The 22,945-nt window shown below is 38.9% G+C and overlaps 1 protein-coding gene across 2 annotated transcripts in view; it reads right to left on the bottom strand.

Annotated features, from left to right (window-relative positions):
* Nucleotides 1-20,246, bottom strand: part of LOC128379805 (tyrosine-protein kinase JAK2-like) — a 33,820-nt gene extending 13,574 nt beyond the window's left edge. For both annotated transcript variants that reach the window (XM_053339445.1, XM_053339446.1), the window contains exons 1-5: nucleotides 19,942-20,246; nucleotides 5,025-5,310; nucleotides 2,676-2,799; nucleotides 2,377-2,497; nucleotides 277-422 (exon numbers count right to left, since the gene is read on the bottom strand). In XM_053339445.1, the coding sequence (XP_053195420.1) occupies nucleotides 277-422; nucleotides 2,377-2,497; nucleotides 2,676-2,799; nucleotides 5,025-5,286 (653 nt within the window). In that variant the 5' untranslated portion in view covers nucleotides 5,287-5,310; nucleotides 19,942-20,246. The remainder of the gene's footprint in view (nucleotides 1-276; nucleotides 423-2,376; nucleotides 2,498-2,675; nucleotides 2,800-5,024; nucleotides 5,311-19,941) is intronic.
* Nucleotides 20,247-22,945: the final 2,699 nt, after the last annotated feature.

The raw sequence follows: 22,945 nt of genomic DNA, 5'->3' as shown, positions 1-22,945 counted from the left end.
GAGTCTGTCTTACTGCTCTGATATTGTCATTCATAAGCTATACCACATGCACCACAGTAAAACAGCAAATGTTTTACAATATTTAGGTAGTTACAGCATTAGATCTTAAAGGCTGCTTTATTATTAAATGACATAAATATCTGAACTTTTTAGGTTCTTACCAAATACCCAAACTACTGTCACATAGTGTTTTTAATATTGGCATTTCATGGCTAAAATAACATGCTATTACATTCAGTCATTACAGTTCATCACCTGTGAGTGGGTGTATCCTACCTGGTATCATTGTAGATGTCTACAGGTGACTGACCACTCTCTTTGGCGAGCCTCATCATGTCTAGCACCGCCATACCCAGACACTCCTCCTGGGCCTCATGGCTTACTGGTATATGAACCCTGCCACTGAGAAAGTCACTGCGCCACTGCAGGAGAAAACACAAAACGCAAAAAAAATTAAAATCTCAAGTGGGTGTCAGATCTGTAAAAACTAAACTAAAAAAGGAGTTGGGTGGAGGAGTGTAAACAGATCTTATCTTGCATTTACAGTACACACATTGAATATTAATATCTAAGAGTGAATCATTAAAATAGAAATAAGCTTAGGCATTTTTGTATTTGCTTGCCAGCATTTTGGGTTAGTAGACTGAGCAGATGCAACATTTCAAAATGCTAAACTACTTCATAGAGTTATAGACCAAATCAACAATACTTTTAAATAAAAATGGTACAATTCTTTTTTTTTTTAAAGTTTTGGTAATAAATAAGTGGATGAAAAAGTCCATTTTGAACCGTGCCGGTTGAGTTGACAGGACTGTACAAATCAAGCTCTACAAAAGCAGATGTCTGTGCATAACAAACAATCTGTAGGTCAGTTTGTTGACTCTCAGCTCATGGTGTCAGTGTGACAGCGTAGATAAAAACATGAACAGATATGTGTGTTTCGAGTTCACACAAACATGTGAGAAACTATATTAGATGCACCTGTAAATACACACATGCACGGCCATGCAGTGACGCAAGAAAACACTGATATTAACAACCCTGACATACCCTTGTTCCCCAATTTGTGTATCTTAAACACTCTTACAATGCCACTTCCTGTTTTCAACTTACACAAAAGAATGGCTGACGTGACAGACATGCTGGCAGTCAGTCAGTCAGTCAGAGAGTCAGGATAAACAAACACATCTTATCTCCCCCCCAGCTAACATTTCTGGGGGGAGAGTTGAAGGAGAAGACACACAGTTCAAAAGAAAATATTCAGACATATGTTGCAGCTTTCATACGCTGATCACAACAGGAACTATTAAAGCATGTGTGTGGTAAAATATCTGTGGCCTCAGTTACAAGGTGAAAAGTGCACGTTGGTTTTTAAAGTTTTAGTTGGACATTTTAAGCACAGTACATGTGTCTAACTCTGGCTCTAGTGCAGCATGGTGGTATCATGGCAACAAAAAAAAGAAACATCCAAACTCTTTTCCAATACGTAACTATACAACAATCCACACATTTCTAACCTTACATTTCCTGCATGATATTTTGTGTGTATATGTACAGTAAAACATATCTTATCTAATTGGTAAAACCTGGTATTGTATTGAAGGCCCCTTCCAGGCATGTTTTAAAATTCATATGAAATACTCTACTTTAAGTAATAATGTGTGTCTAATATGTTTTTTCCACAAAAAAAAGTTAAATTATTTCATGTAAATCATCTAATTCAAATCTGTCAAATTGCGTCTCCTTCATCTCTCCTTATTAAAAAATCCACAGTCTAATGAATATGCAAATATTTCTGACAGTTTAAATGTGTACCGGAAGATTCAACTTTTCACATCACATTTATATAGTTGAACACTGCACCACGATTGGCTCCAAACTAGTTATGATGTCACAAATCATACACAGAAAAACGTTCTCCCTTCAGCAGATGAATGTGAAAAAAAGTATTTTAGTGTCAAACTCAACATACATCATTCTGCACAGTGAAGCGCAAACATTCAAGCAAGGTAACAGTGAGAAAAACTCCTCCCACCAGTAAACTGCTCCAGATCAGAGCACATTCAGGTCTTTGAGAAGATGAGTAGCAGCAGCAGCAGTAGAAACACAGGACTCTCCACGATTTCAATGAAGCCCCAAGAGTGATGTAAGAGGGGACATCAAATCTGAATGGCTTGTTTTATTGCAAGATTACAGAGCAAGCTTGCCCAAGCCAAACTGGCTGGGTTGTCTTATTTCACAGTTTGTGTGTTAGTAGGCACATCAGGGACCCAAACATATACATCATAATATAGCACCTTTAAAAAGGACAAACATTAAGAAACATATAGAAGAGAATAAATAACTGACTGGTGTTGATAGAAGTTGTTAGCTAACCTGAAAAAATTGGTATGCCATGACACAATCATCCATGACAGGGCTCTCCATCCCCTTGGAAACGCCGCAGCGATGAGCATAGGATAAATTACCACTGTTATACCAGCCGGGAAAGTAGTACCTGGACAGAAGAGGAGACAAAAGAAAGGGCAGCAAAGGACAGACAAAGAAAGGGGAAATATTAAAAAGAGAAGTCATCCAGGCATAAAACAACACATAAAGGGTCCGAAACAGGAAATGAAAATGAAAATGAAAAAAAAAAAAAAAAAAATCCTTAAAAAACTGTTGTCTTTGTCTACCTGATTCTGAAGTGTAGGCTTTCACTGGCTGACTGGCGCACTTTGAAGACATGATTAGGAGGGAACCATATCCAGTCGCTTTCCCTCATCAGACCAAACAAATTGCAGAAGAGTGGAGCAATACCTGGTAAGACAAAGATAACAATCACTTTATGCAATATACAATATTTACAGTTTGCAAATATTTAGACATACAAAAAGTCACGCATGTACTGTGTGCTTACAACTATAGATTACTTTGACCTAATCTGATAATCATTGTATTTCTAACCATTCCTACACCTCATTTTGTCTTCAAAACATCACAACCACCAATAGCAAGGTGTTTTATCAGTTGAGCCAAGTCAGTCATTAGTACAGAAAATGTCATCAAGCAACAGGAAGCACAAGAATCTCTCAAGAATGAAGCAATAGTATGAGGATGGGAGTGCTGCGTAAGAGGAAGTGTGCTTAACCACAACAGGGGAAGTCAAGTCAGTGTACTTACAAGGTTGATCTATGTCTAAGCAAGTCCTACCTTACCTTATATCATTTAAGATAAGATAAGACTTAATTGATCAGAAGGATATTTCATAGCAGTGCAAGAAACAAGGAAACAGATTAGAAATAAAAGTAATAAATGCAAACATAATAGGAAGTCAAGTACATGGAATTTAATCTATATACCTTATAAACACTACAATACTTAAGGCTACAGCATGACCTGACCTGTGGACTGCAGAGATAAAAAGGTTGCTTTAAAGTCTGTGTGTATGAGTCTATGTCTAAAGTGTATGAGTTTTTTTTTTTACAGAAAAATGTATTATTATTATATTATAAAAAGGGCAAGTATATAAATTAGGTTTCAATATCATTGCAGTATTCTGAGCTCTGAAACCCTGGGGACATGTGTGCTGAAGAAACTGAAACTGTGCCCCCAACTGAACAGCCTGAGCCTCTTGCCGAACTCCGTTCAAAAAAATAAACAGTTAAAAATGAGCCTTGTTTGTAGGTTTAAGACGAGCAACATGGATGATATTTCAAGAATAAAATAACACTAGGAGCCATTGTTTCATCTGGCAAAAAAATGTGTACTTATTTCAGTTTTAAAGGTAATTTAAATGAATAGTTGATAAAATAATCCATCAGCAGTTATCATTATGTTAAATCTTTTTTTTTTCAATGAAGTTTGGTGCCTTTCTTTCTTTCTTTTTTACTTCTTTCAAAAGTGCAAACAAGGGTCTGGATGTAGTAGCTGTAGCAGTATGTCTGTAGATGGTGAAGGCATAAGCAGCATCCGCAATGCAGCTATTTTTAACATGTATGTTGTGTTTCTGATTTCCTGTTTTTTTACGCTATAGGAGCGGAGAACATTATTAAAATATGAATACTTATTACCTATTCAACAGTTTGGCCATCTTTGCCTTCTAAAGGGTTGAATATGTCCAAACTTCTTACTGTGTTCTTCCCCTATCATCCTGGTGCAGAAGACTTCTTGACTTATACATCATAATGCATCATCAAATTTGACATTGATGGTATGTCTGCAAACTCATATCTTATTATTACCAAATCACTAAAATCATCAAATGAAAAATCATTTAAAAAATGTCAAGAGTAAACAGATGATAGAGAAAGCAGAGAAATCTCTCACATGATTGTTATTTGAACTTGGTGAAACTACCAAACGTAGAATAGGAGACTACGACAACTGGAGGGGAGGGTAGAGGTAAAGATGAAAAACAAGACCAAAAGATACAGGAAGCTGAAAATAATCAGATCAAAAAGTTAAAGCGAGAGGATAGAGAAAGCGGAAGATAAAAAGGAGAGGGACAGGTTGTTTCTTATCTGCTCAAGAAGGAATGAGTGTGGCAGAGAGAGATAGAGCTAAGGCGGAGAGGAAAACAGACACTACAGTCCCCGACTTCCTGATTTGAGTTTGCTAGAAAGAGAAGGTGAAAAAGCAGACTGAATGCTGTAATTGGGTCTCTACAAATAACACAAAGTATACAGTACATGTATACTGTATACTGTACACCATCTAAATCAGGGCTTCACAGTTTGATTGATTTGAAACAACCAGATATGTGGCAATAAACCAGTGAGCTGTTGAACATATTTTGAACATGATACCATGCATTTATTGAATTATACACATGATGATCATCCTATGTAATAATCAAATACAATAAATTATCACATCACTTCGTTTTGAATCCTCTCTTTTCCCTGTTTTCATATATATTTGATGCACATTTCCGTTCTTGTAGTGTCATGCAAAGCCAATATTAAACTAATTCAAATGAATAAACTAAACTATATTTTGTGTGTGGGAGCAGACCTCAGACCTGAAATCCTCTTGTGACTCACCACATGCTTTTGCTGCACTGATGCAGAGTTCCTCTGCTACATACTCCCCGGATGGAAACGTGAGCGTACTCTCTGAACCGTTGGCCCCACCTCCTCCTTCATCCTTCCCCAAGTAATAAATGTGGACACTTAGGCAGGTGGTATCCATGTCCGGCTTTGGGTCAAGTTCGGCAGGCGGGTTGAGGTCTGGGAGGAGGCCACTGGGATGTGCTGAGGTGCAGGTGGTGGGCAGGTCCATGTCTGACAGCAGAATACAGGCCATGTGCTGCTTACCAAAAGCTTCCACCTGTAAATATAGAAACCAATAAAACTGGTCAGAATGATAGTGAGTAGAAAGAACTGGAATGAACTGAAGGCTCTGTTAGGAACAGTGGTGCTTTGAGATACATGCTAATGTCGGCATGCTAGTATGCTGATGTATATTGTTTACCATGTCCACCATCTTAGTTTAGCATGTCATCTAGCATGCTAACAATTGCTAACATAAAGTCAAAGCTGAAGCTAATAGGAATGCTAATGGTTTTGTTGGTACCTATCATAAACCAAAGTTTGGGTCAAACTGAAAATGTGACCTTATGATGTCGCTAGATGGAAAGTCCAAGGATCACTCAAGTCTTTTGAATTCAAATGAATGTGTGCCCCAAGTTTCAGGGAAATCCATCTCAAATTTGACTAAAAACAAAAAAGTGAACTTCATGGTGGAGCTAAAGGATAAGTAAGAGATCTCCAGAGTCCCTATTCACATGGTGGCCATTTCTCTCCAACATCATGCTCAAGGTAGAAAGGTTGTCAAGTAAAGCCTGTGTGAGAATAGGAACATGGTTGCTTGAGCTTCATCATATCATATGTTAAATTCAACAGATAAGTGTAACATTGACCCACAGTTGGAGTTTTACATAATTTTGGGACCACAGTTTTAATTAGAAGCAGCGTGACAATAGTCAAACAACTGCACATAAATTAGGTACATAACATTAATAGACAGTCTCTGATCACTCTGCTTGTCTTTTCTCCTTTGCTCTACTCTGTGGTTCAGTGAATTATGTATATGTCATTGAAATGTGTGCATTAATAACATACTTAGTATAAGCGACTACTATTTGTGGCACGACTAGCAAGAATAGGAATGTTTAAACTAGTTGATCATATCCTTAGAAGTCAGAAGTGTAACGTGTATCTTAGCTGATGCTGCTTTGCTTGTAGAGGTCTAAGTAAAACAGAACAAACTGTTTTATATTTAAATGTTAAAAAGTGAAAAGTAAAGCTTGAAGTATTATATTATTATATTACTTTACCCTGAGTATTATTAGTTATTATCTGTCAGCAAGCAAAGTATTGCACTTGCACCACATCCATTTTGCAGACCATAGCCTTTTGGAGCAGAGACTCATTCACATTCCTGAAATTCGACTGTATCCCTGTTTGTAACCATAAACTGTTGTTAAGATGACATAAGATGAGCATTATTAGCATCATGAATCCCATTTATGGTAGCTTATCAGAACATATAATTATTTATCAGACCGCAGTGAACAGAGTGAGGTAGTACTTGGAACAGAGTATTTTCTCTGTTCCAAGCTCTAATATTTTTGTCATGAAACACAAATATGTTTTGTATTGAGCCTGACAGTTTTCCCCACATGGCTCCTGTTTATACATGTTTGTAATGCACATTTGGCAGAAATGCAATACAGAGCATATCAATTAAAGCAAGTCTTTTGATCAATTATATAGTTTGTTTTCTTCTTTAAGCCACACTATTTTAGGGTCTTATTCATTTTTTATTTTTCCTTTTTAATTTCCCTAATTTTGCTTAAACTCGAACCTGATTTTGCCTTACACAATGGGATGAAGGATAACTCCAATTGTGCAATAAAAGGCTTGTGATTAAACAGATTATTCCAATTTTAATTTGCTTGGATTTGTGTCATCAACATCTGAACACTGTTTTTAAGTTAACTATTGACCTCTAGAGTTTTCTTCAAAGATTCAGCATCAAGAGAGTCCAATGTAAGACCCAGTTACAGTACGGTGCCCATGTGCTTTGCATCATGGAGAATAATAGTATAACACTTTCTTTGAGAACAGGCTACATTCTTGCCAAGGAGATTTGAATAGGAAATAATAAAAGCCATGTAAAAGTCAAAGCATTTAAAACAACCACTAAAATCAATAAGTCAAATGTAACTATGAGACAATCCAAGGCATGCTGGTGTGTATTTGAGATGTGTTAGCGCTAGGGGTGACCTGGGGTATGTGATGATATCTTAATTGTTGGTTTAACTATGTGCGAGCTGACGTTATTGAGTATGTCCTTCACTTCAAAAAACTACTGGTCTAAAACATCTGGTTAGCAGTTGTGGACTTTACTGCATATGTGCATAGTTCACTGCACCAGTTAAAACAAGTGAATGTAGCAAGCTTAGATGTCATCAACTCTCCAACTCTCCACCGCTGTCTGTCTCACCTCTGCTACGCTGCACACATAGAGAGCTCAGCCCCATCCATGCTGAGAAAGAGAACATAAGAGTAGGGAAGCAGTTGTTTCATTCCAGCTCAGTGTGAGCATCCCTACTGCATTCTGCTGTCATTTATAGTCATCCTCCTCTCCTACTCTAGTCCCCCCCCCCAGTGCAGGACAGTGAGCTACACCCGTTACATTACTGTAAGTGCATCACAACCCTCGGGAGTGAAAAGCAGACAGACCAAATATTTATTCATTGTGTTAAGATGTGATATATGAGGATAGGTACAGTTATGGGAATATGAATGACCTATATCAGGATATAAGGTGTTGGTCATATTGCCCAGCCCTACATACTGTAGCACAGATAAAAGTTAATAATAATTTCATTGTTTCTGATGATGAACACATTCAGCATACAAAGGTGATCATTTTACTGTTGGGGAGTTTTATCCCCACATGATCAAAGAGACCAGCTGCTGTAATATATGGTTAATTGATAAAATGCAAGACAGTAATAATCGTCTCCCACTCAGGCTGCAAATCCGACATTAAAACTGGAATGCTTAGGTTACATCTTAAGTTGGTGCTTTTGTAGCTGCAGGTTTTTTTTACCCTCTGACTAAAACTGAGCCAGTCAAAAAAGGTAAAACAAGGGCTCTGCATCTTTCTGAGACAGCTCCACATATGGTACTTCCCATACTTGCTGTTGTCTTTGGGCTCTGTTGCACTCAGTGATAAAATAAACTGACACTGTAATAAAAACGTTGACATTTGCACATTTTATGCAAATATTGTAACGTAGCATTTGTTTAATATTTGAGAGAGGGCCTAATCCCACGCAGGACACAGCACTGAAACTAGTGCAAGGTCAAAGTAAGGCTAAAGACAATGGTGGTGCACGTAGTAGAAGCTGAAGTTTGTGCAAGAGGAAGCACAGCACATGTTTAATAAAACTCCTTTCCCACCATTTTGTGTTATGTTTACACACCCAAAACGTTTATCAAGTAGCACACAGGCAGAGAGTTCGACCAGTTCCTTCTGCCTTATCGGCGCCTTGCTGTTGGTTTTGGTCAACACTATCAGCATGGCCACATTTTTTGCACTTTATGGCTTCTCTGCTTCACTAATGACCGCAGATGCCACTTCTTCCATCAGACTCTGGATATTTTGTGCTGCTTGGGTGTCCTTTAAAGGCTTGATGAAGTTGCACTATTGGGCAACGAAAAAATAATTTAGAGCAGTTCCTGACTCATTCTGTGTTCTACAGTTCCATGTTATTATAATTGTGTGCAATGGCCTGTAAAATCAGATAATAAAAAGGCATTGTTGGCTGTTGTGCATTCAGGCGGTCCCCATCTATTTATCTATCTATCCGTCCATCCATCCATCCATCCATCCAAACAAACAAACACTTTCTCACTATTCTCCAGACGGTTGCAGTTACATTGAATCTGGTTCTGACTAAACACTTTATCAAAGCAAGCTGACAAGAATTGGAAAATAAATGTTAAAACAATATCACTGATAAGGAAAACCCCTCTCCCTACAGACAAGAATCCAATAATGGATCCAAACATTGTACTAATATCTCCAAGCAATTGTAAACTACCCTCAGACCAAAGTGAGGCACACTTAAGACTGAAGGAACAGGATGTTCTGCATTCCGTCTTCCTTTCCTGAGTAACAGTTAACAGGAGTCTAGCCAAAGCAAGACTGTGATGTAGCAAATATTGAATTAAACAGAAACAGCATGACATCTCTTTTTCCTGTGGAAGTGTAAAGATGTACAATGAATGATGGGAAACAGCCACATTGTAAGTTTTTGTTTGAGATGGCCTGATGCCTTTGTATAGTCCATAGATGTGTAGTCAAATCAACAACGGAACTTCAAATAGTAATAAAAAGGCTTGATTATTCTGGCTACATCCTAGAATCCCATACAACCTGAAGCCTTGAGAGTGATAGAAGGTTGTGTAGTGATAAAGTAGTACTGATAAAACCAGTATATTTTTGAGCATGAAGCTAAAAAAGTACATTTGGTATTCATCAACAGGAAACACCGGCTGAAACACATCATACCAAAAATGAAGCCTGACACAGGGGATCATTTGCAATGGAGCAATGGAGAAAATGTCCAATGTCCAGATGTACAAAGCTAATCATGTGCAACTATTTATTCACACTGTAAAACAATCCAAACTGAATTAAATCCAAGAGTGCAATACAATTTGGCTAATTTAGCTTCACATAAGCCAACAACAACAATAGCTATCAATCTAGGCTCTCTAGAGGAAAACAGCAACAACAGAGAACAAAAACACAGTAGTGTTAGTATAACTGGGCAAATACTTTATATGTGAAATAGGGTTTGGTAATTATCATCTCACTGACATCATCTAACATCCTTTGGACAACTGTGCCAAACACCGCGGTACATAAGAACACCACAAGAAGTCCAACTGAGGTTCTGAGAGGCATGTGTGAAATGCCAACACAGCACTACAAATATGCAGCCACACACTAATGATTTTCATAGATGAAAGGCAGATTATTTCACAGCTAAACGTTTCACTCCATTTGTAATATAAAACAGGGGCGCATCTAGTGACAACATGAACAAAGCATTAAATTCACGAGTTAAAAGGAAACAACAATCCATTGTGAAGAATTGAAATATCACATAAAAATCTATTCATTTAATGTTATTCATTTGGCCACTTAAACACTTGGCCAGATAGGTAACTGACAAGACAGTTACAGTGGTCTTAATAATCATACTAAATACTGGATACTGAATATTGATGATATAACAACATAACAAAGTCAATGTAATTCATGGAGACAGGGTTCCCATAGTCTTGGATTTTCGGATGATATTAGAAAACTGTTTTCCAGGCCTTTGAAAAACTGCCGGTGTTGGCACATATTCACACCTGCTGAAGCCAGTACAGGAAGTATCAGACGAGTATAGCTGCGAGACAACTTCAACTGATATTCTACCAGTCCATTGTTGAATCCAATGATCTGCTATCAGCTTAAGTGATGTGGGCACTGAAAATGATGGACTCACATTATTCATACAGTTCATGTGCTAACACAGTTGAGTTTTTCAGAGCCATGTTTCCTAATAGAGGAGGGGCCACCAATTTTTTTTTGTGGGGAAACAGTGTGCCTATCTGCCACATTTAAAACTGCGCCCTACTTTAAATCGGGAACTCGACAGGCTGGTTACGTATTGATTTTGGACAAAAGCCTGGACAAAGCTCTCCAGCTCCCAAACACATCCCGATTTGGGATGGGGGGGGGGGGGGGTGAAAACCTAGTATGTAGGCTCAGAGTTCCGAGGGCAAGCAAACTGCCCAGGACATCATCAAGCAGAGGCAAAATATGCTCACCAAAATAAGAGTCTTGTAATCCAATACAACAAGTCCATACATTTTTTTTTAAAGTTTATACATTTTCAGTTTGTGTGGACATTGTCGTAAAGATGATAATAGTACTTGACGTTTATTATTCATGTAGTGGGTGCTGGTGATGTACAAGGTTGCCATTATATTGAAAAGTGCTCCTAATATTTCTTCCATTAACATAGATGAGTGGGGCAAAATATTCGTTTTGGTTAGGGCATAGCACAGTGGAGTTAAGTCCCTCATTATTGTGCTCTGTGATCACTGTGTAAGCCTATCAATTTTCAACTACGTAAATGAAGTCATGGGGGGGTAACACGTTATTGAAAAGTTATAGAAAAGTTTTTTTAATTAACTGGTACAAATGTGTGGCAATGCCATAGAGAGAGATTGAATGTTTTGGAAATGAGATAGTCTACTCTGACAGGCTGACTCATAAAGTGGACATAGGAGTGAAGGATACGGCTATTCGTCCTTTTTGTATTTTTCATAACAGTGATCTCAGTTGGGTGTAACTTTTTAGAGAACATATCATCCTGTTTCAAAGCTTCAAGCATTGTGAATACTTGGGCTGACAATTCAACTAAACTAAATACATTTTGGATCTTTCATGAAGCGCAGTCATTCAATATTCTGTCAACAAACCAATCCTCACTCTGTCTTTGATTATGTTGTGTGTTATAAAAACGACTTGAAATCTAAAAGTAAGCTCAATCACCTATGTATGGCATGCTCTTCCTTGCCATCTTCATAAAAGAATAGTACCCCCCCCCCTCCTGCATTTAATCTGTGACCAGACTCCATAAATATATGGTCAAATGTGGAAATTTGCAAGTTTTCTTTACTGCATGGAAAAACATGGTGCTAAAACTAGCATTCCTGTTCTGCTCTCCATGTGTCAGAGTACAGAAACATGCTCAGCATCTGAAAGAGACCACAGATACCTAAACATGCACACTGATAGCTGGCCACAAATCCCTGCACTTTCATGTCACTTCATTGAGTTATAGAGAGTGGTCACATTACTCCATGGAGTGGTTAGTGCTTGCTCAAGATGAAAAGAGACTTCTTTGTATAAGGACTGCTCTTGTGCTCGTCTCTTATCGTGTTCTTTATGTTGTCAGGCCTGTGTCTATCTGTTTTGGCGGACAATGTATTGTATTGGTCTTCATGGATTTGCACTGCCATTGAAATACATGTACCACTCATGGTACATCATGTATTTATCTTTTGTGGTTTGGTGAAAGCCTAAGCTGAATTCTGTGTTGAAACTGAGTTTCTCAGTATTCAGTTTCCACTCCTTGTCGCATTTTTGTACAGGTTGTATATCTTTGTTACATTCAGATTTTACTGCATTTTTGTATCTTTCCTGCAGTAGTGTGATTTTCTTCTAGGATTTCAAGGATTTTGTTTCCAGGTGAATGCTTTCTCTGCAGGCTTGTGGGGGCTTGCAAATGTATCTGATAAAGATTTTTCAAAAACAAATGTTTGCGTACTTGATTTCCTTGTGTGGTGTGTGGCAATGTCCTGCCACTGTGACTTAGTATGTCTGTCTCTATTTTATTTTTGTCACTGTGTAACTAATGACAATGTCCTTCCATTTTACCATATCTCTCAATGCCAGGCGGGGAGTTCTGGTCCTCTGAAATGAGGCCAACGCGGAAGTAACTTAGAACTGCATTCTAGCAAAAGGCCGCCAGGGGGGCGACCGTTTTGGTGTCAAAAGGACTTCTGTCTCTAGTCAATGGAGAATTCACCAACTTCTCACTTGATTTCTAACCTCAGTAAACATTTTCAAAATGCGTTTATGGTCTCAATCGCTAGTTTAAAGCCTTCTTCAATGCAGTCTGGTGTTCATTTGTGAAATGTTGGCCTCCCTGATTTTATATTTGACGATAAAGCAGGGTATGCATTAGGGCGTGGTTACGTCGTGATTGACAGGTTGATTGACCAATGTCCTCGAGATCCAGCCCTCGCAACCTATCGCAACCTCCCCGCTCTGCCGTTGGCTCTGCCCATGGCCCCGCCTATATGCCCATATAAGTAGAATCTGTGTTTTTATTTTTCCCAGCATGCACTTGAAATTTTCCGGATGGCGCTGCCTAGATTTGAAACTATTGACTTCCGAGCAGCAGTCCACAAACCAATGGGTGACGTCCATTTCTTTTATACAGTCTATGCTCAATGCCCAGAAATGATCAGAAAATATTTCCTTCTCTGAGAGAGATTGTGATTGCATTTGTAAAGATAGGAAGCACAGTGTTTTTTCCCTGACCTTTCGAGCTGGATGAATTTTGTACAATTGTCTTTCAGTTATCAGGGTCTCTCTTTCTTTTCCTTCCTCTTTGCTCGATCTCCTCTTGGCTCGAATGTCAGGACGACATGCCCTTCCTCAGTTTCCCTGTCTTTCTTTACCTGCATTGTCTGTCTTGAACCTGGCTAACTGCATTTCCTTCACCAGTCATCTCCATTGTTGGAGATGACTGGTGTCATTTTTTATTAATAAATTGTCATTTTTTGTCATTTTTTATTAATAAATGATTACTAACAAATTGATTCAGAATTCATTTGTGTCCTTCTGGCAGTAGAAAGAGCTCGTCAAAAGTTATCATTTGAAGTTATCACCCAAAATTTCATCAGCACCAAGTATCAATTGTCGCTGTGGGAGGAGGGGGTTGTATAGATGACTCTGCAATACGACTGTCGCAATAACCACAATGTTGCAATACCACATTATAGGCAAGACAGGGCTCAAGACTAACAGCATCCCATTGTCCCAAAAATGGTAGAAAAATGTGATTGACACATTTCCCAAGATGCCTCCAGGATGAAAGGGATTTTTTATTAATTTATTTACTTGTTTTAAACTATCGCTTAGCACATGACAAACTGAACTGAGTGTTGACTACAAGGCCTTCTTTGCTGTTACTATATTCACTATCACTGGCTGGCTACTCAGTACAAGAACTGAAATGTTCTTGCAGTACCAGTCCATCTATCCCCTCAGTCACAAACAGCTTGATGGCAAGACCTCGCAAATAGTTGTGCCTCTTACCTCACTGACCTCCCCCACCCGTACACTCCCGCTAGTAACCTCCGGGCATACAGGGAATATACAGACACTAATAACAGTTGCACACGAGAGAGATCAGTAAACTCAGTGAGCACATACTCTTTTCAGACCACATGTGTTAGGAGGAGCAGAAACAAGACAGCAGCAGGCACCATACACAGTAGGCTACATATATTTTTAAAAACTGTATTGCAAAGGTTCAATTCACCAGTTATGTTTAATTACTGAAAGCAGTATCTCTACTCTTAAAGTTCATTGTTAAAGAAAACACTCATACATCAATAGCAGCAGATTTAGTGATTCCGGGCACCAGGCTAACCTCAACTTGCTTTACAAAGTAAAGAGACAACTGACATTTTGGTTTTGGGACAATTTACATTCACTTGGGGACGGTTAAAATTCAAACCAACCGTGGTAGATGGCAAGAAACCACCACAGCCGCCTTGTGGTCACGTTTCTTGTTTTACACTTCAATGTGTGTGTATTGAATGTTTGGCGCTTCCAAAGGACACTGCAAACAACTCACTCCCCCCTCTAAAAACCAGAAAACAGAACTCACATCATGAGGGTTGAACTGGAAAAATGAATGGAGTGCTCTGAAGAGAATTAACTGACTTGCTTTATTAAATCAGTTATACTGTATACAGCATCAGCATTCATACAAATCAAGAGACAGTGCCATCAATAAACTGAATGTACATCCGGTTGCCAAGCCAAAGGATCTCACCCAGTGTGCACAGCATCTAACATGCTGAGTTCTTGTTCATGGAGCTCTGCAGAGCCTCACACAAAACGCAGCTAGCTGCTAGGACGCTAGTGCTACCAACAAAGCCAGGCTCGGGGTGAGCTGACCAGTGGGCAGTGCTGATGCTTGGTAGTTAAAACACGTCCGTATGGATCTTCGTTATATGTTAAACTCTCCCAAGCGAGACGGCTGCCATTATCTTGCAAGATGAAGTAGGTGAAGTAGTTTTTCACCAGTCATACAATCTAAAAGGGGCAAGACAGGTTTAACGGGACTCAGCTGTAGGTAGTGCTGTACAATATTGTCTACCGTACGATATAACCCTCCATCGTTTATATCGTAATTTTAACATGTGGGGTACTGGGTTAGCTCTGTTGCTGGTTAGCGGTGTTAGCCACTAACATTAAAGTTAGTGGCTAACACCGCTAACCAATGTTAACAGCTTGTGGTTGTGGTTTAAGTATGCAGTGTAAAGTACAACTCAACGTCAGAATGACCTTCGGATAATCTAAATGTATCATGTGAGTTCATGTTGTATGAACAATGAATGAAGGCTAATGTAACTGCAGCAATGCTACTACTTTGCGGTAGCATTTTTACGTCACCCGCAAAGACTGGTCTACGGCACTGCTAGGGGAACATAGATGTGAACAACATGGCAGAGGCGGAGAGCTCGGCGGAGAACACAGTGGAAACAGAACCCAAAGAGGAATTGGTGCCGAAAATACTATATTGGGACATACAGTATATCGTCATTGGAATATAAAATGACCTATATCGGGATATAAAATCTTGTCCATATCGCACAGCACTAGCTCTAGGCAAACATTGTTTATATATATACACAGACTATCATACCTTGATTTTCACACAAAAAAACCAAAACACATATGACTGCATACCAAGCTGGTGAGGAAATTCCTTCACTAAAACAGCCGTCTCTGCAGTGTGCCAAGCAGGATTTGTTTGTTTGTGGTGTCTAGAGTCAGACATCACTGCATGACACTGCTGAGTCATTGATGATACACTGACTGGGGGCTTCAGATTGCAAATGATAATAAGACCATCAATCATAATCTGGAGAGGTTTTTGTGTTAACAGTCTTGAGAGATTACTTGTACAAATCCTGATTTTCTCTTTTGTGATACATGGAAATCAAACATAAAGAGGACAACATTAGGCTGTGTGATGTAATCTGTAGCTACTGTGTAAACAGTACAATAAGAGAGTTGTGTCTAAAGTTCATATTGTTCTTTGCATCACTGTTCACCCACTTCCCTTACACTGATGCAATTCTGTAGTTTTTTCACGGTATTTACACTTCCCCAAAAGTGTCCACAACACATAGTCATGTAGTGCAAATACTTTCTGCAATAATGAACACAATACTCACTTGGCCCTGAGCATGGTTCTGTTTGTTGATCTATTCTTCATCTGTTCTGCAGTTTAATGTCAAAACTATTTCCTCTTTCCTTTTTCATTTCACATCCTCTTAAGGGGATGGTGCCTGTTATATGCACACCAGTTAAATAGTAGTTACCTGGATGTACTGTATGTTCAATGAACACATGCAGATCCATCTACTGTAGGCTACATTTGCACCACTTTACAATATGCTATTTTCACTCAAAGCTGATTGTCACACTTCAAAATAAAGGCATATGTCTAATATAAGCCTGCTTCCAATAAGTGCCTGCTACCATATGCAGATGAGGCAAATAAAAGGCCTCAGCCACTATTATGGAGAACATGGCATGTTGCTGAAAGTTATCCACACTTTGAAAGAACCACAAGCCAGCAGTCAGATATTTTGGAAAAACCTACCTGACATGTACCTTGGAAAACTGTGCACAAGTCTGCCTGGTAGAACTGGAGCTGTTTAAAAGGCAAAGTGTGGTCATACCAAATATTGATTTGATTTAGGTTTTGGTTACGTTCTACAGTGCTGTAAATTTGAGGGTTTTTTTTTGAACTATTCATGTTACATAAATTAGTGCCAAATTTCAGTACCTTGAAAGCAGATGTGTTGAAATATTGATAAGATTATTCCTAGTTTACCGACGCACTTCCCTACTGTGTTCCTGTTTGTACTTTCAGATATCAGACTTATTCAACTGTTTCCTGATTGCTTTCAGCCATATTGGAGCCGTGTTCATTTACTGCTGATGAAAATTTGCTACTGTTGCTCCATAGTAAAAGCTTTCCACTGACAAATGAATGGAGGGCTTTTACTGTGAGGAACTTGTACGGATCAGTTAGAAATACTGCAGAGGGGCGTGCAGGTGGTCGAGTGGTTAGAGCGCATTCCATATACGCAGCTGACCCGGTTCGAATCCCGATCGGAGGTCCTTTGCTGCATGTCACACCCCCCTCTCACTCCCATGTTTCCTGTCGGTCTACTGTTAAATAAAGGTGTCTATGCCTATATCTTAAAAAAAAAAAAAAGAAATACTGCAGAGAGGAACAGTACAAGCACAAAAAGTTAAAGTGATGATGATGTTTGATGAAGAGCTGCAGATAACAGCTCTTAGTGCGTTTTTGGCAAACAGCACATACTGTATAACAGGCAACCTAGACAACTTTTTGTACCTTGTTCATTATGAATTTATTATGGTTTGTTTTACCTTACACAACAAAATGGTCCAATTAAATAGAAATGTTGAAAATTAAATTAAAGTTTTGAGAAATTGTTTTAACTTAAATCACAGTTTTTTTGTTATTACAGAGAGAGAAAAAGTACCTTTGAGTACTGGTTCCTGGAATTTGGTACCGGTACTCAACGGTATACTTTTCAAATGTGAATGGTACCCAACCTTGCCTAAAGCAGCATGCTTCAAAAAATAAATGAATCAAGGCTGCGGGGAACACAGGGCTACTTCATGTTTCCTTTTAACCAAAACCGCAGTAGTGTGGGATGTTTCAGATCTACTATAGCTGCAAGTCTCTATGATCCAACAGTCCTAAGATTGTAATGAACGTTATTTTGGCAAACATGTGACATGGGAAAAATGAGTAGCTGTAACTTTGTTGTTGCAGCTTGTTCCATTTTAAACCAAGCAATAGCTCATTTTATTCCATTACAGAAGCTGACAGTGCAGTTCTTTGTGTGTGACCTGAATCAAATTTGCAGAATGTTACATATGATCCCTGATGCAAGAATAATGTACTTTCCCCATAACTGCCAACATGTCTGTGTCACTGATTGTGTGCTTCCAGTAAAGACCTAAATAAAAATGCTAAATTGGTTGGAGGTGGGTTTGTCAGATAGCCCAATGAATCAACACAGCCTACATACAAGTTCAGTAAAAAAAAAAAAAAAGGGTTATATTTACTTGCTTTTTGAAACAACATATAAAAACATTTACACAGCAGAAAAATATTTACAATATGCCCAAGCCAAAAATAGATATGTTACTAAGTATAGCCTTGTTGTTGTGATGAATGCAGAGTTAATACAGTCTTTACTGCCTCAGCTCAGCAGTTCCCCTTAACATGGTATACAGTCAATTTAAGAATCCATATTAGTATTATTGGTTGGTGATGACTAAAACATTGCAAACAACTCGCTCCCCCCTCTAAAAACCAGAAAACAGAACTCACATCATGAGGGTTGAACTGGAAAATGAACGGAGCGCTCTGAAGAGAATTAACTGACTTGCCTTATTAAATCAGTTATCTACAACATCAGCATTCATACAAATCAAGAGACAGTGCCATCAATAAACTGAATGTACATCCGGATGCCAATTTATATACACTTAGATAATCTAATAGTCTAATACAGCAACTCTGCAATAAATCATACTCTCATGAAGTTCAGCTTTTTGTTGAAACTGTTGGATGAGAGAATCAGCTTTTCTGCATCTTATTAAAAAGCTCAAACTATAACCTTGCTTTCCCCACCCTATCGCTTTAGGTCATTTTGGAGGCTGTCCTTTGTGGTGCTGTTTAATTGCAATGCATTACACTGAGAGGTGTTTCCCATATTTAGTCCAACTCACTCACTGCTATAAATGAGAAACTCCTCTACTGTAAGTATAACACAATCAGTTCAACAGTACCACAAAGTACAGTCTCCAAAACGATAAGTTAGATGAATCAAGCCTGAATGCTTCCAACAAAAACTGAACATTATAGCTATGATAAAACCAGGATTTAGTGCTAGCAAATAAATCTGCCAGAGAGATAAAAGTAGGTCAATATTAGCTCATTGCAGATGTTTCTTTAAAAGGAATAGATAACTTGATAAGATAATGCCCCAACTCATATTTATCTAGATCAAATGTATTATCTTTATCACAGATAGCTGACATACAATATTATTAGCTGAGGTTTTTTTAAACTCTCAAATAATGACATCAACCTCAAAAATTCAACATTGGTATGGCTTTAATCAAAACCTGTTCAACTTTAACTGAACACCAAAATCCTCCTGATGGCAGGACTAAGTGTAGACAGTCAGTCGTCCAGATGTTCATCCTGTTGTGATCATTCCTCCTGTTCATACTGGCCATTAGAAGATCACTTCATAATGCACTTACAGTATTTAAAAGTGTATTTGAAGCTAATGTGAAGCTTCAGCTAATCAGATTCGTCAAGTTCAGTTTAGTTACTGTACGCCCCCTTCTACTGCACAGGAAAACACTGTCAATACAGAAATGTTATAACCTACTAAAAAGACTAACAGTGAAAGATGTCTACTTCTTTTGGCTAATTCGGGGCGGCTGACATTTCATTTTATCTTCAGATAAAGTCTTGAAGAAATAAAAACATTATTTTACAAAACAAGGACTGTGGATTTTGTCTCTCATCCCTTCCATTGTATTCGGAGAGGATCTGACGCTCAGTATGACCAGGAGGAAAGATAACAGCGAGGTAAACTTGTGTCAGTGTTCACATGATCACCTGACTGTTGATTTAAGACAGAAATGAAAAACTGAGTGCACTTATCCATCAAATATCACACCTGTCAATTGGGGCGAAATAGCTAATAGTCCACATCTCGATAAAGGGATCAACTTCTAAATCTCGATTCCTACATTTACTTTATATTTCACATGTATTCACTTGTTAACCATATAAAGAAAAGTACGTCCTTTATTTATTTGTTTCTATATTGAGTAGTCTTAAGTGTCAGATCAGCACAGAACAGCTGATTTAACCAGTTAGCTACAGTTAAATTGCGAACTTCACACACGCACACGCGCACATCACTTAAACTCTACCTGTTGTCTTCTGTTGCTTCACTTCCCAAAAACCACCACGGCTAAGGGTCTGTCGGTCGGTCTTTGTAGTCCAGCTCCGGGTTTAACAGCGAGCGCTTCAGCCAATAAGCCTAGACCTACAGGCTTACGTTAGCCGTCAACTTAAGTACTGTCGCTCCGTTATTTGCTCCGTCAGCTGCCATTCCGTCGGTGTTCACATCTTTTCCAAAACTACTATCACTGTACGCTTCACACCGAGCGACTTTCAGCGACCTCATTATCCTCTTCTCGACATGACGCTCGTGTTAGGATGAGAAACTGTGCTGCCACCCAGACTCGCCTCTTCGTATATGGGTCGATGATAGTAGTCTACACACTATGATGATGAGGAGGAGGAGGAGGGCGGAGCAGAAGGGCTCCAAACCAAACGACTGTTTTATCCCCGCCTTACTTTTTGTTTTACCACCCGCATTCGGCTAAGAGCCGCCCTACTCTGCCTCTGATTGGCAAGTGCTCTTTGCCATCGTTGTTTGTATTGGTTAGATTTAGACACGAGGAGTGAGATGATTGGGTTAACGTGAAACAGAGCCAATCAGAGGCAGAGGAGGGCGGGCCTTAGCCGAATGCAGGTGGGAAGAAATAATAATTTTCTGCCCCACTACACAACTCGCCTCTTCCGTGTTTGACACAGTATTGATTAGGCAGGAATGTCTGTCCAACACATTATCTTTCTGTGCTGAAGTCACCTGAAGAAAGCCAAAGCCCAAACTACAACTGCTGTTGTGTAACTAAGTACATTTTTTTCAGTACTGTACTTAATTACTTCTGCTTTGAGTATTTCCTTACAGTCACTGACCACTTGTGCAATCTAATTCAAGCCAATTCAACAGCTCTCCATAAATTCTACCTTTCTCAAATGTATACATTTTCAATTGTTGACATTGTCAAAAAGGTGATCATTCTACTTGATGTTTATTATTGAGGTCAGAGTGAATGGTGGTAGCGTACTGGGGTGAAATATAGGCTATTGAATTTAACATTGTTAACATCGCTAAAATGCTGTTTTCCCTACTGTTTATTCAGTTTGCCCCAATGTGTTTTTTGTTACTTATTTTTCATTTATTTACTGTAGCACCAGGGGTCCGTCCCATAAAGCCTGCTCAGAAAATGGGGCTTATTGTCGAACACCTGACTTGAATGAGCCTAACAAATGAGATCAGGCTAAAGCAGTTCCATAAAGGCCAATCCATGTTCACGAGCAGCCCATGACATCGAACACAGATCAAACAGATTTACAATGGCAAAATCCACCACAAAAGAACCACACAGCAGCAGACACTTCTGCTTAAGACATATGAAGAATTTAAACATATGTTCACAATAAGAGGTACTACAGCAGCAATAAATAAAATCCAAGAGAAAGGCTGGCAGGAAATTGCTTATCGATTGAAGGGGTCTGATCTGTCTCTGAAGTTCTCGTTGCAGTGCCTTGCGTACTATGGCAGCTCCTTTAAAGCCTACAAGCTCCTCAATCAAGGGACGCCATGACTAACAGAGAAACAGCGCATGTAGTCAGGGGATATTGCGAAAATTTGGGAATAAATTCTGTACCAAGAAATTTCTTCACCAATGTGTTGGTAAAGGTGTCTAGTAACGCATAGATATAAACGATTTAAATTCAACTCCTGTGCGAAAATCAGTGACAGCTGCTGAAAGTAGGGGTACGTGGAACCTTATTGATGAAAAATTGAAAAATGTTTACTTTTGCCTTGAGTAGGGTTAGGGTTAGGGGGGTTTTCAGGATCCTCAATTGATTGCAAGCATTTGTTTTGCACTAAAACCACTGGAAAAACGGCCTTGCCCACTTTTCCCACTCATTTTTTAAAATAAATATTGTTGAGTGCATGTAAATTAAAAAGTAACTTTATAGGTTTATTTATTCATTTATTTGCCATGGTATCTACATATTGTTTACTGGACAGACTAGACTCCACTCAACAAGATACTACAAGACTATTTTGAAATATTTCATTTAACTACATTGATAATATGCATATATAAATAATATAGGACTGTACTATCATCAGATTACCTTACTGGCTAGACAGCTTGCTAACACTAAGGTAACCTGGTTAGTTAACTACTGTAACTCCCACTTATGTATTACACACTGCAGGTGCATCTGATGACTGTTTTACTTTCTTCAATGCTAGCTTCACACTACTTCACACTAATGTTAGTTAGCTTACAGTGGTTTGTCTTGGTTTCTCTATGGCTTTCTGCAGTTACTCTAAATTCGGACTGAATCAAATGATTAGTTGTCTTATTATAGTCATATCTAAAGGCCAGTGTTTCCCCTAGGTTTGCTGCTTGAGGAGTTGGGGGGGGGGGGGGGGGGGGGGGGCTATAATAGAATGGACTGTACTTGTATATCTCTTTTCTAGTTGTTATGACCACTTAAAGTGCTTATACATTAGGCTACATGTCTCATTCACCCATTCAAACACTGATGGCAAGGGCTGCCATGCAGGGTACCAATCAGGAGGAACTAACTATTCATACTAAGTTGGCACAGCAATGGGAGCAATTTGGGGTTAAGCATCTTGCCCAAGGACAAATCGACATGTGGAGCCAGGAATCGAACCGCCAACCTTCTAATTGGTGGACACCCCGCTCTACCTCCTGAGCCACAGTCGCCCCGGTGCATTTACACCCAAACAAACAGTTAAAGAAATCATATTCATACGTCTTAACATGTTTTATTTAATAACAATAATAAGATAGGAACAAACTATAAGAACGATAAGAACCCCCCCCCCCCCCCCCCCCCTCCCTAAAATTTCAATGCAAAACAAATGCTTGAATCTATTCAGGATCCTGAAAACCCCTAGTTTGACCTGTATTTTGCTGATCCAACCACTCATTGTCCTAATTTGCTTTCTTTTTACTTACTATGTTATCATCTTGTAATAAATGAGGTGTGGTTGATTCATGTTCAGTGAAGTCATACTAGATTGACTGCAAC

The sequence above is a fragment of the Scomber japonicus genome, chromosome 19 (genome assembly GCF_027409825.1).
Source record: "Scomber japonicus isolate fScoJap1 chromosome 19, fScoJap1.pri, whole genome shotgun sequence".
In the NCBI taxonomy this organism is placed as follows: domain Eukaryota; kingdom Metazoa; phylum Chordata; class Actinopteri; order Scombriformes; family Scombridae; genus Scomber; species Scomber japonicus.
Note: the sequence above shows the minus strand (reverse complement) of the source record. Positions and strands in the feature narration are given on the sequence as shown.